The 15,759-nt window shown below is 45.9% G+C and overlaps 1 protein-coding gene across 2 annotated transcripts in view; it reads left to right on the top strand.

Moving 5' to 3' along the window:
* Window positions 1–15,759, top strand: part of TRPM1 (transient receptor potential cation channel subfamily M member 1) — a gene marked incomplete at its 3' end in the record, with an annotated part of 55,339 nt that overhangs the window by 19,877 nt on the left and 19,703 nt on the right. For both annotated transcript variants that reach the window (XR_014504797.1, XM_083412745.1), the window contains exons 8-15: window positions 2,328–2,451; window positions 4,205–4,277; window positions 5,491–5,591; window positions 6,124–6,297; window positions 9,306–9,440; window positions 10,297–10,347; window positions 13,859–13,999; window positions 14,795–14,824. Coding sequence is in view for 1 of the 2 variants with exons in the window: in XM_083412745.1 (XP_083268871.1) it covers window positions 2,328–2,451; window positions 4,205–4,277; window positions 5,491–5,591; window positions 6,124–6,297; window positions 9,306–9,440; window positions 10,297–10,347; window positions 13,859–13,999; window positions 14,795–14,824 (829 nt within the window). The remainder of the gene's footprint in view (window positions 1–2,327; window positions 2,452–4,204; window positions 4,278–5,490; window positions 5,592–6,123; window positions 6,298–9,305; window positions 9,441–10,296; window positions 10,348–13,858; window positions 14,000–14,794; window positions 14,825–15,759) is intronic.

Here is a 15,759-nt window from a genome sequence, read left to right as displayed (position 1 = left end):
AAGCCTCTCTATCCAGCCCTTGTGACCTTCCCCAAGCTAAGACCCCTCCCCAGACCCCACCCCTCACTAGCCCTGCTTCACACCCTTCACAAGTGTTTTTGCCTGGCTGGAATGCATCCTTCAGCTGCAATAATTCCTTGTGTGGATGGAGTAATGAAACCTCTGGCTTTTGCATGGCTGGGGTGTTGCCTACTCTACATCTGTTGCTCTGCCCACTTTTGCTGCTGGACACGCCCAGCACAGCTAACGTGGTGTTGGACTAAGAACTGGGAGACCTGGGTTCAAATCCTCACTCAGCCATGAAGCTCACTTGGTGACCTTGGGCCAATTGCTGCCTCTCAGTCTAGCCTACCTCACAGGGCTGTTGTGCAGATTAAATAAGGAGGGAGAGAACAATGTACAGCTCCTTGGAGAAAAAAGGTAGGCTATACATGCAATAAATAAATAAATAAATGTGGCATCCAGAAAGTTCCCTGCAAGGGAATGCAGCCCTCAGACTCCAAAGAGTTCCCTCCCCCTGCTTTTTAGGCACTGCTCGGTTTCAGTCCTTTGTCCTCAAAGGAACAATCATTACAGCCTGTAGGCCAGATCCAATGTTAGTTTTGCTCACAGTAGACCCACTGAAATGAATGAGCACAACTATCTTTTAATGGGCCTACTCAGAGTAGGACTACCTTAGATACAACCCTTAATTCACAGGGTGGTTGCAAGGATAACCAAAATAATGTATGCAGGGAGCTTTGAAAACCCTCAGGTATTATATAAATGCTAAGTATTACATTATTTAGATGTATTAATAACAATGGAAACTTCTTCAGTATGCTCCAGAGCAGATGTTCCATTTTTAAATATATTACTCACCAGCTTAATTTTCACAATTTCACCCCCACCACTTTTTTTAGAGAAAACCAAAGGCCTCTTCTCTCTGAGTTAACCTCAGAAGCTTCTTGCTGATCTGGCATCTCTGTGCTGGATCTCTCAGGCCCTGTCAGGCAAAGCCCAGGATCTGATAAAGGTTCTCAGGCTAAACAGCTTCCCTGATAACAGGGGCCTTTGGGGAGCTCTCTCACCTCATTCTGATTAGAGAGCAGAATTTCCCGAAACTGTGAATTGCCTGCTGGCCAAATTGAAATAAGAGGGAATTGGCCAAGGTTAGAGGGCTCTCATCACAGTGTGCTCAGGGAGGAGTGAGATAGCTTTTGAAGTCTTTTCCAGCCACATCTGATGTACTAGGACCTGTTTTTATGAACTAGCAAAATACCTGGCAGTGTGGTATAGTCGGACGAGGGCTCACAACTCCCACTTGGCCATAAAGCTCACTGGGTGACCTTGGACCAGTCACTGCCTCTCAGCCTAACCTATCTTGCAGGGCTGTTGTGGGGAAGAACCATGTATGCTGCCTTGAGCAGCTTGGAGGAAAAGGTGGCATATAAATGCAATCAGTCAATCAATAAGAAATTAAGAGAGTAATTCTTAAATACATTGTTGTTGTTATTGTTGTTGTTTAGTTGTTTAGTCGTTTAGTCGTGTCCGACTCTTCGTGACCCCCCTGGACCAGAGCACGCCAGGCACTCCTATCTTCCACTGCCTCCCGCAGTTTGGTCAAACTCATGCTGGTAGCTTCGAGAACACTGTCCAACCATCTCGTCCTCTGTCGTCCCCTTCTCCTTGTGCCCCCCATCTCTCCCAACATCAGGGTCTTTTCCAGGGAGTCTTCTCTTGTCATGAGGTGGCCAAAGTATTGGAGCCTCAGCTTCACGATCTGTCCTTCCAGTGAGCACTCAGGGCTGATTTCCTTCAGAATGGATAGGTTTGATCTTCTTGCAGTCCATGGGACTCTCTAGAGTCTCCTCCAGCACCATAATTCAAAAGCATCAATTCTTCGGCGATCAGCCTTCTTTATGGTCCAGCTCTCACTTCCAGACATCACTACTGGGAAAACCATAGCTTTTACTATACGGACCTTTGTTGGCAAGGTGATGTCTCTGCTTTTTAAGATACTGTCTAGGTTTGTATTCTTAAATACATACTTGGGTTAAAAGTGGGTCCTGGGTCTTTAAAAAGTTGAAGACTACTGTTCTAATTTGAGGGAATTTGTCATGCACATGACGTGGCTTTACACCGTATGCTCAGACAAATAAAGATTAAACAGTTAGAATTGGTTAAACTGGTTAAAATTATATAATGAAGACTTACTCTGAGGAGAGCAACACAAGTTTGTACTCCAAGGGTTGTTTTCTGAAAACCAACCAAACAAATCCATTTGTCTTCATTTCTGAAGTCCAAGCATGAAAATATTTGTTTTCTGTTTTGTCTCTTGACTTTAGCATCATAAGTGAGTCTCTGAGGGACCAGCTGCTTGTCACCATTCAGAAAACCTTTAACTACAGCAGGAACCAAGCTCACCAGCTGTTTGTTATTCTCATGGAGTGCATGAAAAAGAAAGAACTTGTAAGCATCTTACACTTCACTTGCGGAACCAATTGAGTATCAGGTCCAAACATAGCATGGGGGACACTTCTCAAATGAGAGGCCCTGGGCACATTCTTTTCCAAGCAAAAGCAGCCAGAACCAGATCAAGGCCACTGCTGCACAGCGGGAGGAGAGAGCAAACCCTTTCCTCCCTGGGCCAGCTTGCTGCTGAAAAATCACACACCACGCAGTGGAGGAGGAGGAGGAGGAGGAGGAGGAGGAGGAGGAGGAACACTCGTGATGGAAGCCACAGCCGTGGCAAAAGGGTGACAGGCACCTCCCAAAGCCTGACCCACCTTCCTCACTTGCAACCTCCAACCCTCACTTCTCGTTTGGACCCAAGAGTGAGATCTGAGGAGTTGCAGGGATAGGCAATGTGGTGCCCACCGTATGTTGTTGGGCTACAGCTCCCAAAATCCCCAATCATCGGTTTTGATGGCTAGGGCTAATGGGAGTTCAACGTTGTTATCTTTAAAATTGATTTGTTGCTCAATAATGATTTGGGACATCAGAGAGCCACTGCTGATCAGTGTGGGCAATATTGCCCTAGATCAGCCTTCCCCAACCTGGTGCCTTCTAAATGTTTGAACTATGACTAGAACTATGGACTAGAAAGACAAATGGGAATATGTTGCTTAGCCTGATCCCATTTGCATCCATGTTGGAGTGACACTGGTAGGGAAAAACCCCTCTTCCACATTAACTGGATTTAAGTCAATACCATTCTTTGGCTAATCAGCATTTTAGGACTTTGCCACCCCTTTAGATATTTAGCCAGTCACGTGGCACCACCATCTGGGCTAGTAGGGAAGCCCTTCTGATTACATAATCTGTCCATCAAGCTTCTTAAAGGCCTCCATCAGCAAATGACTTTTTTTGCATCTCCCTCCTCACAAAATAAAGTAAGCATATTACAGAATGTACATTTTCCAGCAATAGCAATTAGAGGACATTTCCTCTTTTATTTATTTGTTTTTGACAAGAAGTTAGGAGACAAATTTGATCAGATTAAATATAAATCCCAGTGTTCCAGTCTGAGGATAAATTGTCTCCCTCTCCATCTCTCCTGTGCCAATTGAATGATACTCTTTATGGCTTTGCAGACCTCTCCAGGGACCAGAGCAGCATATTATTTAAAAACCAAGGCTACAATCCACGGCTGAGTGGCACAGCAGCCTATAAGGCAGCCTTATTCTACCTGACTATGCTGATTGGGGCTGATGGGAGTTGTAGTCCAGAACATTTGGAGGGCACAAGGTTGGCGAAGGAGAAAGACTCAGGGCAGACATGATGGCAAAGTCCCGCTTGAACCCATCCCCGCTTGAACTCAACTTCACCCCACTATTTTAGTTCCTGCCAATGCTTCTGCCATGCAACACAGCTGTGTTGTGCAAGAGGCATGCTCAGAATCCTTGGAAGCCCTTCCCTGTGTCCTGTCTCCATCTGAGGCCTGGCAGATGGGCACGCATGATGACATGGCTTTCTTGGTGGCCAGACCTCATCTACAGAACACCATGTCCTGGGAGGCCTGCCTAGGGCAATGCTTGCCTGACCTCCTGAGCATGACCAAAATTTGACTTTTGGGGACTGCTTTGGGAGATATTGTGTTCAGTTGTTCGGAGCATCACTGATACATGCAAGCAGTAGAGCGACACAGAAGAGCAGAGCTGCACCAGAGGGATATGGAGGTGTTGTGCTTACACTTTCCCTTCACTTTTTGCTGAACTTTTAGATCACTGTGTTCCGCATGGGCTCTGAGGGGCAGCAGGATATTGAGATGTCCATTTTAACAGCTCTGCTTAAAGGTGAGCTATCCAAGCAAGAATACGGAAAACTGATGAAATATATCACCTCCATTTGCATATCCGGCTAGCAAACCAACTGACTCATAAATCTCTAGGTTAATTATGTACCAAATGTTAAATGTTTATTTGGGCTCACTTAGAACATAGAGAAGCACAGCATCTAGAGGTTACATCTGCTACTGGATTTTCCATTACATTCTTTTTCCTGAACTTTTCCTTCTACCCTGGGATCATATGTGCTAGAAGATATTGTTTTTATTTTAATGCAACACAATAAATTACATTGATGGCCACTTGTGGTAAATGTTTAAAAACTGATGGGAGGAGACGTATGCTAATGAAGTTTTTTAATAATCTAATATGACTCAGGACATGGAAGAAAAGAGGAGCCCTTCTTTAGTTTTAAAATTTGAACATGTTTGACTCTTGGCCTGTTCCACCTTCTGCAAATGGTTTACGCTGAATACAGAGTCGGCACAACCAGTCACATTGACTTTCTTCATGCATCATCTATGGTCTGCTCCATGCAGCAGCACTTGAACCAGCCATCCCATACACAAAGGCCACTAGGTGACCTGTAGTAGCAGTGATCTGATTTGCTGTGACCAAACAAGAGAACAGTGATATATGTGACAGCCTGTGTCTTCCTCAGTTACCCTGCCTTTCAACTGTAAGACAGCCACAATAAATCACAGTGCTGCATGGTGAGAAGTATTTCAGCAGCTTATGCAAAAGTTCACAGGGCTAAAACGTTTTCACTTTCAACTCAGTTCTTTGGATCCAAGCTATTGTTTTTGACAGCAGCTGCTACAGTCACCCAGAGGCCTCTGAACACTTCAGAAGCTCCTGGATGAGTAAGACATTAATGTTGCAAGCATGTGTGCCTCCCTGCATCCATACCTTCTGTGTCAGAGGTGCATAGCAAGCATACCAGTGGAGACAGAGGAGATACGCAGTTCCCCACCAGTTCTATGTTTTCAGTTCACTCAGCTTGCCAAAGATAGGAAAAAGACATATCTCATTCTTGCCTCCCAGCTGAAGCTGTTTTTTTCTTGTAGCTTTTGAAACTAACAATTTGATATATTTCTTGAGGGAGAAAATACTTCCATCGTAGTGAGTAGGACTGGAGTTCTGATTTGCTTGCTTGCTTATTTAATTGGCAGAAAGCTGAGATTCTATACACTGAGTGGTAAATATTTGCTTGTTTGCTTAGGTACTAATGCATCTGCACCAGATCAGCTGAGCTTAGCACTGGCCTGGAACCGTGTGGATATTGCACGCAGTCAAATCTTCGTCTTTGGGCATCATTGGCCGGTAAATCTTTGCATAGAGAGGTTATTTGTTTTTTAAATAAAATAAAATGTCACCACACTCCCACTTCTAGGTTGGACAGCCGTATGATGCTCTACATCAGGGATGATTGGGCAATTAGCAGTAGGTCAGCACGGACTTCAGTAGCAAGTAAAGTTGCATCAGGGTGGGGAGAATCCTTGCAATTGCAGGTCTTGCGTGCTAATTGCTTCTTTCTCAGCCTCAGTGCTCCTCAACTGTAAAATGGAAGTATTAGGAACACAGGAAGCTGTCTTCTACTGAGCCAGGCCATTGGTCCATCTAGCTTAGTGTTGTCCCCCAGGGTTTTGGGCAGAGGACATTCCCAGCCCAACCTGGAGATGCCAGGGATTGAACCTGGGGCTTTTTGCAGCCCCTTCCATCAGTCTTTCACCTGGTCTACTGGCCAGTTTTTTGTTAGAATCCCTGATGCAGACTGAAATGTTGATTGGTATAGGCAGGGACATATGGGGCTCAGCAACCCCTGAACCTCCATTTTGTGTCCTGTTAACTGTAGCCATTGGGAAGCCTTGCAGTTACGGATGGGACAGCCCCAGAAAAGGAAAAGAAATCTCCGGCACCTCAAGCAAAAGCAGCAAGAGGGAAAGGAAAAGGCAAAAAGAAAGGTGGGAAACAGAAAGAAGAACCGGAGGAAGAAACAGATCCAAGGAAACTTGAGCTACTGAACTGGGTGAGCTTAAAAATGGCATTGCCCTTCCACTGCTCTGAACGCCAGTTGTCTTCACTGGTTCATTTACTCCTTTATGCTTTTCCAGTGTCACAGCCAATTTCAGATGTATCTTTCTATCTGTGTTGGCAGAGGAGAAGTCTCCTGAAGAACAGCCGGGCCTAAACTGCACTGTGGCTTGGGCTGCCCTTTTAGAAGAAAAGTATTTCAGGGACGCGGGTGGCGCTGTGGGTTAAAGCCTCAGCGCCTAGGGTTTGCCGATCGAAAGGTCGGCGGTTCGAATCCCCGCGGCGGGGTGCGCTCCTGTTGTTCGGTCCCAGCGCCTGCCAACCTAGCAGTTCGAAAGCACTCTCGGGTGCAAGTAGATAAATAGGGACCGCTTACTAGCGGGAAGGTAAATGGCGTTTCCGTGTGCGGCTCTGGCTCGCCAGAGCAGTGATGTCACGCTGGCCACGTGACCCGGAAGTGTCTCCGGACAGCGCTGGCCCCCGGCCTCTTGAGTGAGATGGGCGCACAACCCTAGAGTCTGTCAAGACTGGCCCGTACGGGCAGGGGTACCTTTACCTTTACCTTTTATTTCAGTGCACCTTTTAGCCATCTTCATGGTGTTGGGTTTTAGAGGCTTCGCCCCCTGTTTTGTGGCTATGCATCACAAGATGACTTCAGAGAGATGCTGGTCCTTTCTGGCCTATCACTCATGTATAGCTTGTGGGCATAACACTTCCCACCTCCATTGGCACCATGTGTAAATGACAAGTGTGCCTGAATGTGCCCTTGAGATGTAGGCTCCAGAAGCCAGAATCTTTACCTGAAGTGGCCCTTCATATGTTTACAGAATGGATTTATTCCATGGTTGATTCTCTGGGCTTTAAAACCAAAAGGCTGGTGTAATACACAGCACCTGAACCATGACCTTGTGGCTATAGAAGCAAGCCACCCTTTGCACATTTTGGAATGCATGTAAAACCTTTGTTTAGATGGGCTTTTGGTGAATCACAGAAGTTGATTGATCATCTGTAGCCCTCCAGATGTTGTTGGATCCTGGCTCCTGTCATCCTGGGCTGCTGGCCATGCTGGCTGGAGTTGGGAGTTCAACAACTTCTGGGGGCCACAGCTGTTCCCATACTGTGGTTTAACAGATAAATAATGTGCTTTATCCAATGCCTTGTTTTAACTCCTACAGCCCTCTGTTTTTCTTACATTGTAGTTTTAAACTGCATTGTATTTAATAGTTGGTTTTAAATATTGACAGCTAGGGATGGGAGAGAAACTCCGTTCAGATCACATTTAAATGTGATCTTACCTAATTTGAGCTTTCTGAAACAAAAGGTGAGCCAAAACACAGCCATCCTTTGAAATTCACACTTATCCAAATTTTGCAGTGGAGTTCTTTACTGAACTGTGTAATGTAAATGTATTACACGTGTCTTATTGAAACTAACTTACAAAAGTGCATTAAATAAGGGATAATTGCTTTGCAAAAATGTGTATATGCGGGGACACTGCATTTTAAGAGGTGCATAGCAGGGGAAATTTGCACAAGAATATTCACGAGAAACTACTTTGAGTTTTTTAAATCACAAACTGATGTGGCAATGTGGAGAGCTGAACTTAAGACTACAAAAATGAGAAACGGAGAGAAACCAAAATGTACACGTTGCCCATCCTTGTTGCTAACTGCCCAGAGTAATGCCTAAGCCTTGTGTAGGTGAGAAATTAATAAATAGATGAGGTCTGGCTCATGCTTGTGGGAGACCTTGTGTGCTTCAAGCATGCAGGGGATGGGCAGGAACTGCTGCCAGGCAGGGGCGGGGGAAGGGGGTGCGATGGGGGCAAGCCACCCCAGGTGTCCCCGCTGAGGGGGCACTCACCACGGGGCCTGTAGCATGCCTGCAGGCTCCACGCTGCCCCAAACGGTCCGCCCACCCAGTGGCGTCGCAATGGGGGGCGGGGGTGGTGTGCTCCCAGTGCCACATCTCCAGGGGTGACAAGGCAGCGCCCCACTGCGGCGGCGCAAACAGCCATCATGCCGCCGCCGCAAATGGAGGATCCTCTACATGAAGTGCACCCGGGGGTGGGGCATTGCTATGTAGCATGCATGTGCAGCGTCACTACGTACGACGCACGCACCGTACGTAGCGAAGCCGCACAAGCACGCTACGTGTCAGTTTGCTGGCAGCGCGGTGCTGGGATCCTCTGCTCATGGCTGCAGCTGCATGTAGAGGATCCTCCGTTCTCAGCTGCAGCCGCGAGCAGAGGATCCCAGCACTGTGCCACCGGCAAACCACGTACGTAGCGACGCTGCACATGCGCACTACATAGCGACACCCCGTCCGTCATGTTTGCCGTTCCGGCTGCCTAAGCGGCTTCCTCCGCCACTGCGCCTGCTGCCTCCCCCTCAACTGTGGGGCAGCTGAGTAGGAGGAGGCAGGCAGACTCCTTGGAGTCCCCGCGGAGCATCCTGCCCTGGCTCGCCCCACCCCCGCAGGTGGCTGGCTCCACGCCTGGGTGCAGGGCATGCACGCCACCCCAGGTGCCCAATCGGCTTGCTCCGCCGCTGCTGCCAGGCAGCACTTATCTGAGAACACTGTAGTGAGAATCACCATCTTCACATGGGGACTGTCACTGTATGACTCGCACAGTCACTCACAGCAGCCCCCACGTGCTCCTGGTGCATTAGGAAGTGGGGGAACCACATGCAAATCTGTGCTCAATGTGAAATAAATGTAATGTGTAATGAAATAGACCACAGGCAGTGTTATTTTTCTGGGGAAAGAGGTGCCAGAACTCACCACAAACCTTTGTTATCTTAGAATGGCAATGGCAGCCACCTGAGAGGTGCCTGAACTGAGTTCTGTTGAGTTCCAGCTGAAAAAAAGTTCTGACCACAGATGATGGTGACACCTCCCAAACCCCAGCCTTTGACAAAGCAGGTCTTCCAGCATGGTGTCTTCACACTGTCTCTATATATTTGGAATGTCAATTTATAGTGCATTCCATCCTCTCTGTAGGTAAATTCCCTAGAGCAAGCGATGCTCGATGCTCTTGTGCTGGATCGGGTGGACTTTGTGAAGCTCCTGATTGAGAACGGCGTCAGCATGCAGCGCTTCCTCACCATCCCACGACTGGAAGAGCTTTACAACACTGTGAGTGAACTTTCTAGGAGCCCTTCCAAAGCATAAAGGGGCGGGTGTGCTCTTAATGCTAGGGCATCTTGAGATAATATGCCAAGAGATGATATGCGCACAGAGGCGGGAGTGCACAACTCCCATTGGTTGTGCTGCTCTGATCCTAAGAGGCACCAGTTGCCTTGGCAGATCTGTATTGATTCTGTGTTCCTCTGACGGTCATAGACTAAACTGTTCTGACCCTACTGAGGTCGACAGATCTTGAAGAGGAGGGGCTAGGCTAGCAGGTGCAGAAGGATCAGGGCCTTGGAAACAAAGGGCTGTATCCAATGTCATGCTAAGTTAAAGTCACTTAGCAGTATGCTTGTTCCACTAGCTTTGCTTTGATCCCTTGGAATGTTGTTGTGCAAGAGAAAGCACAAGCAGGTTGCTGGTAGCTTTGTTGCACAAATCTGTTGTGCAACAAGTTTCACTAGTGCAACTATTCCATTTGATTCTTCTGTTGCTCTACATTAAAACTCACCCATCCACTAGTGCAAGAGGATTTGCGGTAGTGGACAGAGAGTGTGGGATGCAGCCCCACTTTTGGAAGAGAACATGGTTTGGAGGAATGAAGTAAAAAGCAGGAGGAGGAGTGTGAGAGAGGAAAAGTATGAAAGGGAATGGGCAGCAATGTGGACGTGGTCAGGATCTGGTACAGTTCCCATATTGGTGCAAATGGGCCTTCACCAGCCTGGGACCCACCAGGTGTTTTGAAGTACAGCTCCCGTCTGCCCCACCAGCACAGGCTGGTGTCAATAAGAGAATGCTTTTATTAAACCATTCCCAGATTAAATATCCTCCTGACAGTGCCTGGCCATCTTGTCTTTTTCAGAGACTGGGTCCACCAAATACCCTTCATCTGCTTGTCAGAGATGTAAAAAAGGTATGGCAGAAATGTTTTCAGACTGGGAATGGAAGCAGAGATGTGCAAAATGTTTTTTCACACTTATCTCACACAAGTCAACAGGAAAATCATGTGTTATTTGATGGTGTGTCTCATGTGGTCTCCAAAATGTTTCTTCAAAAATTGCATGTTTTCTGTAATGATAAAGTCAGCTTCTTGCATATGTAGTTATTTGGAAGTGTCATTGCAAAAACATGAAATGATTAGAAAGAAGGATCTAAGGGAAACAAGGGTAAAATTTGGGAAGGGGGTAAAATGGGGGGGGGGTAAAATCATTCTGCATTTTCCCAAGAATAGGGAGCTCCTATTTGTCTGACACATGAAGTAGACGTATGTGTCAAACCCACAAGATACTACGTAGGGAGAGAAGAATCTGTCAAAGACAGTTTCTCTGCGTTTCTCACATTTGCAATCTGTGTTCACTTCTCCACAATTCCACAGCAGTTTTGATGGTGGGGGATCCCAATCCTCATGAAAATTCATCAGCATTTAAGCGTGGATTTCTCTTAATAAAATTTTGTATGCAGTTTTAACTAATACACACATTTTGACAGCAATTTTCCCTAATAAAATGCATCTTTTATATGTTATTATCACCAATATGTGCATTTCTATGCACACTTTCCCTCATATATATACATTTTTGGTTGGAGAACTGCATCACAAAATTTGGGGCAGTGCAAGTTACAAAGGATAGCTGGGATTCAGTCTATGCAATGGTTCTTGCAGTGTGAATTAGGTTATAACGTTTTATGTATTCTTTAGGACTACTTTCGTTATGTTGTAGTTATGAATTTTTTCATGCTGTAAGCTGCCCTGAGCATGCTTTGAACTGTGGAAAGGCAGCATTCAAATAAAATGATATATGTAAAACCATAAAAGAGTCACATATGGGTTAAGTAACAAAGTCCAAGGCTTGAAAGAAAATAGTTGTGAATAAAAGTTGTCTTCTACTTATATGGCTTTTAAAAGTGAGAAGACACATTCATGAAGAATGGAAGTCTTAAAAAGCTTTCTGTTAGCGATGATAACTAATGTGTGGAAAAGCCTGCGTTCAGTGGCAGGAGACTTCTGAAGGGAGCAGCAAGGGGAGATGATGCCCTCCCTGCTGGTGAGCCCCCAGAGGCTCCCCCAGACTGGTTGCTACTGAAAACAGAAAGTGAGACTACACTGGCCTCTGGTCTGATCCAGCAGAACAGCTCATATGTTCTTTGGAGAGAAGGGAGACCAGCAAATAAGAAAGGACATGTTCAATTCATGGGGGTCTGGGTCATAGCTGGTCATTCATGGTGTACTGGGTGCATGTTGTGAACTCATATCTCATGTTCCATGGCGAGCATTTTTCAATGTCATTAACACATTGTTGTATGTTTCTCCATCTCTCTCTCTCTCTCCCCCCCCCCCCCATTGCATTCCCATGGCTCATTCTCATTCAGCGGCAAACTGGGGGATTTGGCTGGGTTAACATGGAGGTGAATGGCTTGCTTAGAGTGTTTCATTTTCATCTTAGTTAGCTATTGTCCCATGTTTTTGTAGACTAGACCTCATTGCGCATACTCTGGCACATAAAAGACAACCAGCTTAAACAAGGAGGCATTGTGTTCAGATCAGAGATTCAGGATGCATGCCAGATTTTTAAATGTAACCATCCAATCTTCAGCAATATGACAGAGGAGGTTATACAACCTACTTGTTTACCAAATCAGGGCTGCAGATTAATCAAAAGCTTGTTTGGCATCGAGATGCTGTGAATTGTTATGAACATGAGTTTGCTTAATAGCACCAGGTGGTCAGATTTCTCTGTACCAAAGGGCCGCCCTGATACCCTTTGTGTGTCTCTGAAGAGCAGAAGTTGGGGAGGAGGGGACAGAGGAGGCATCTCTTACCCAAACTGAGATGGGGAGCACTGTCTTCTCCCAAGTTGTGGGAAGGGAATCCTTTTTCTCACTCTCCCTAACCATTAAAAAGCAGTGGGTCCCAGTTTGAGAATCCTGAGCCACAACATTGTTCACTCAGCAGCCCATGAACAAGTGACTTCCCTGTTCTTCGAAGAGATACGTTGCTGCAGTGGAGTGAATGGATGGGGATCAAAGGTGCTGGGAGGGAGGCTCTCTGTGTTGCCTGCAGCAGCTGTCCGAACCAAGAACACCCAGAGATGTGTTCAGGCATCTGCAGGCTTGTGAAGCTCATTCACAAGCAGCTGCATAGGCTAACACTGAAGCTAGTGACAGGAGAGGCCGGCTGCAACGTTTTGATAGGCACTCAACCTGGTTTTCCTGCTTGCTGGTTTTCCCAACTGTGTCCTGTAACAGCACACACTCCTGCTCACACCATCACTGTGCTACTGGAAAGGATCAAGGTCACAGATCCCAGTAGGGCTTTTACACAGCTCCTGCTCATTTCAGTGAGGGTTTTTCCAGGACAGCTTCCCATGAGTGTGTTGATCCTTCCTTCCCCCCATCTGAGAGGCTGGTTCAAATGTAATATCAACCAAGGGGAGGGGGAGCTTCCCTCTGCTGCATTACTGAAAGAACTTTGAACTGCCCTTAAGAAAATTGAATTCTTGAATGGATAAAAGCTCCAAATAGACAAAAGCTGATCAGATTAGGTGGAAGATGTAAAACCTAGTCAAAATACAGCCATTTCTAATGCATTCAAGGATGCCATTTCATAGAGATAAAAGACAATAGTTTGCGACAGGGGGAGCCATCCAGGAGATTCCCTCTCTGGTGAATCAGTCCCAGTGGCGAGAATGAAATTCTTGGTTAGTGAGTGAAGATTTTTGACAGCAAAGGATTTTGCAAAGCAAAACATTTGTGATATTCCCTCCATTTTTAATTATTATTTAAAATTGATAAGAAATGGGAGTTAGTCTGAGAGCCTCCTAGTCATACCCTGGTGTAGTTCTGTTTCAGTTTAACAGAGTGAATACAAACAACAATTTATTGTGTCAATTTACCATGGTGCATATATCCATGCAGGGAACTGCTTGTCTGCCCATCCCCAGAATAAGGGAATGAGCGTTCACATCTTCCTTTGTGGGCACCCTTTGCAGGACCACGCACATCACCTCGGCCCACATGGGACCCACCAGCTGGTTGGGCTGGCCTGTCTCCCTGTGCTAGTCATTGGAGGTAACAGCCAGTTCAATCAGATGTCAGTCCTTCTAATTCAGAAGTCATTTCTGCTTAGGCATACATTTAACCCCACTGAGTTTAATGGAAACTACTTCCAGAGAAGTGTGTAGAGGATTGTAGCATTAATCTACCTTATATTTTGGAAAGATGTTTGTATACTGTGCATTTGGATACCTCTTGAATATCATAACCACATTTTGCATGATGGATCCTGAGATTAAAGAGCAGATTTTTGTCTATGCTTGGGTACAATTAGACACTGTAAATCTCATAAATGTGTGTCAGATTGTGTCCTAAATATATACCCTCGTGCTTACATTTTGCTTCAAAACAATTATTTGGGGGTTTTCTAGGGAAATCTGCCACCAGATTACCACATCAGCCTCATTGACATTGGCCTGGTCCTTGAATATCTCATGGGAGGGGCATATCGTTGCAACTATACACGAAAGAGCTTCCGAACCCTGTACAACAATTTATTTGGGCCAAAGAGGGTAAGAATCTGTCACAAGATTGGTGTCTGTTTTCTCCTTCTGTTTGATCTCTGCATGCACAGCAAGTACTGAATTTGGCTTGATCCCATCTTTAGCATTCTTCTATGAAACTAAATCAGATTTATTAGAAAAGAGGTACATGTTCCGTTGGGCTGGAAGGAAGGAAGGAAGGAAGGAAGGAAGGTGTTTGCAACTGAAAAAAGAAAATGAAATGTGACACAGGTTGATGGTTGGGTGCAGGCTCAGATTGTCCTGCCTTTGTCGAAACCCCTTTGAGGAAGGGGGAAGGAGGCGTGTCTTGTGTTGTGAGTCCATGGATTACATGGACCTTAAGTCTGACCCAACAAATTCCTTTGTTCTTAAGAGCAAAGGACCATAGCTCAGTTGCACAGCTCATTAGTAAAGCACATGCTTTGCATGCAAATGATCTCAGCTTCAGTTCCTGGCAGCATCTCCAGGTAAAGGGGGATCTAAGAGCAGGTGATGGGGAAGACTCCCCCCTCCCCCTCCCCATAGTGCAGGGGTAGAGAACATTTTTCAGCCTGAGGTCTACAGTCTCTTCTGGAGCCACATGCCAGTGTGCTAAATCTTGAGGTGGAGCGGGGGGTGGGGGTGGGGGTGGATATCATTATAATGGAGAAGAAGGAAGCTAGCATGGTGGCCTATGTCTGCTAACCAATAGCATGAAAGATAGGCTTTCTCTGAAACTTGCAGCAGTATCTGCAGTCTAGAAGATGGACAAAAATAACATTTCTTCACAAACTAAAAGTTTCATTTCTTTTTTGAAACATGCAGCCTAAAGCTCTCAAGCTTCTAGGGATGGAGGTAAGTCTTTTTTGTTTTTTTGTCACGCAAGTTTCCTCTCTAATTAGGGGCAGGGGGAGTAAATTTATCATATGGACCCAAACCAATGGATTCAAATGACAAGAAAGGAGATACTGACTAAACATCAGAAAGAACTTTCAGATGGTAAGAGCTGCTTGAGAGGTGAAGCGGCCCCCTGCCAGGGGTTCTTTAACTGTTATTCCTGCATTGCAGGAGGTTGGACTAGATGACCAATTAACTAGATTAACTCCTCGTTAGTATAGTGGTAAGTATCCCCGCCTGTAACGCGGGAGACCGAGGTTCGATTCCCCGACGGGGAGATCATTGGCATTTCCTGCTTGGCAGGGGGTTGGACTCGATGGCCCTTGTGGTCTCTTCCAACTCTATGATTCTATGACCCTTGGCATCCCTTTCAACTCTCATGTTCTTTGATTCTAAAAAACCACTACCTTCTTTTTGGATCATCTCATTTTGCTTCCAAGTTTATTGGCACGCAGCAACGTGTTCAAGCTGTATGCTTTTAGGTGCAGTAGAGAAAATCCATATAGACTGCTGGAATCACATATAGATGGATTACCTCATTTGGTCTGATTCTTCCAGGACAGAGCAATGGATGCATACCTGCAGTGAGTACTCTGGTAGCAGCTGTTCCACATGTGCACTGCACCTATTGCATTTGGAAGGGAGCAGCTGTTTGCGTGCGTCCCCCCAACTTCATCCCGTTATGGTCCTCTTAAATAAGACATAGGTTTTCTGGAAACCCCAGACCAACCCAGGCTTTCTGGGTGCTCCTTGAGCTATTAGGATAAAGGGGAGAGTGTCCCTGTGCAAAGTGTATAAGCCTTTATTCTAAATGGGCAGAAGAACTTATTGTTATATCACAGATATAAAATATATAAATACAAAGCAAAGCCAGGCGCCCTGAAAGCTGGTAA

Source organism: Podarcis tiliguerta, assembly GCF_965153285.1.
Source record: "Podarcis tiliguerta genome assembly, chromosome: 14".
NCBI classification, from domain to species: domain Eukaryota; kingdom Metazoa; phylum Chordata; class Lepidosauria; order Squamata; family Lacertidae; genus Podarcis; species Podarcis tiliguerta.
Note: the sequence above shows the minus strand (reverse complement) of the source record. Positions and strands in the feature narration are given on the sequence as shown.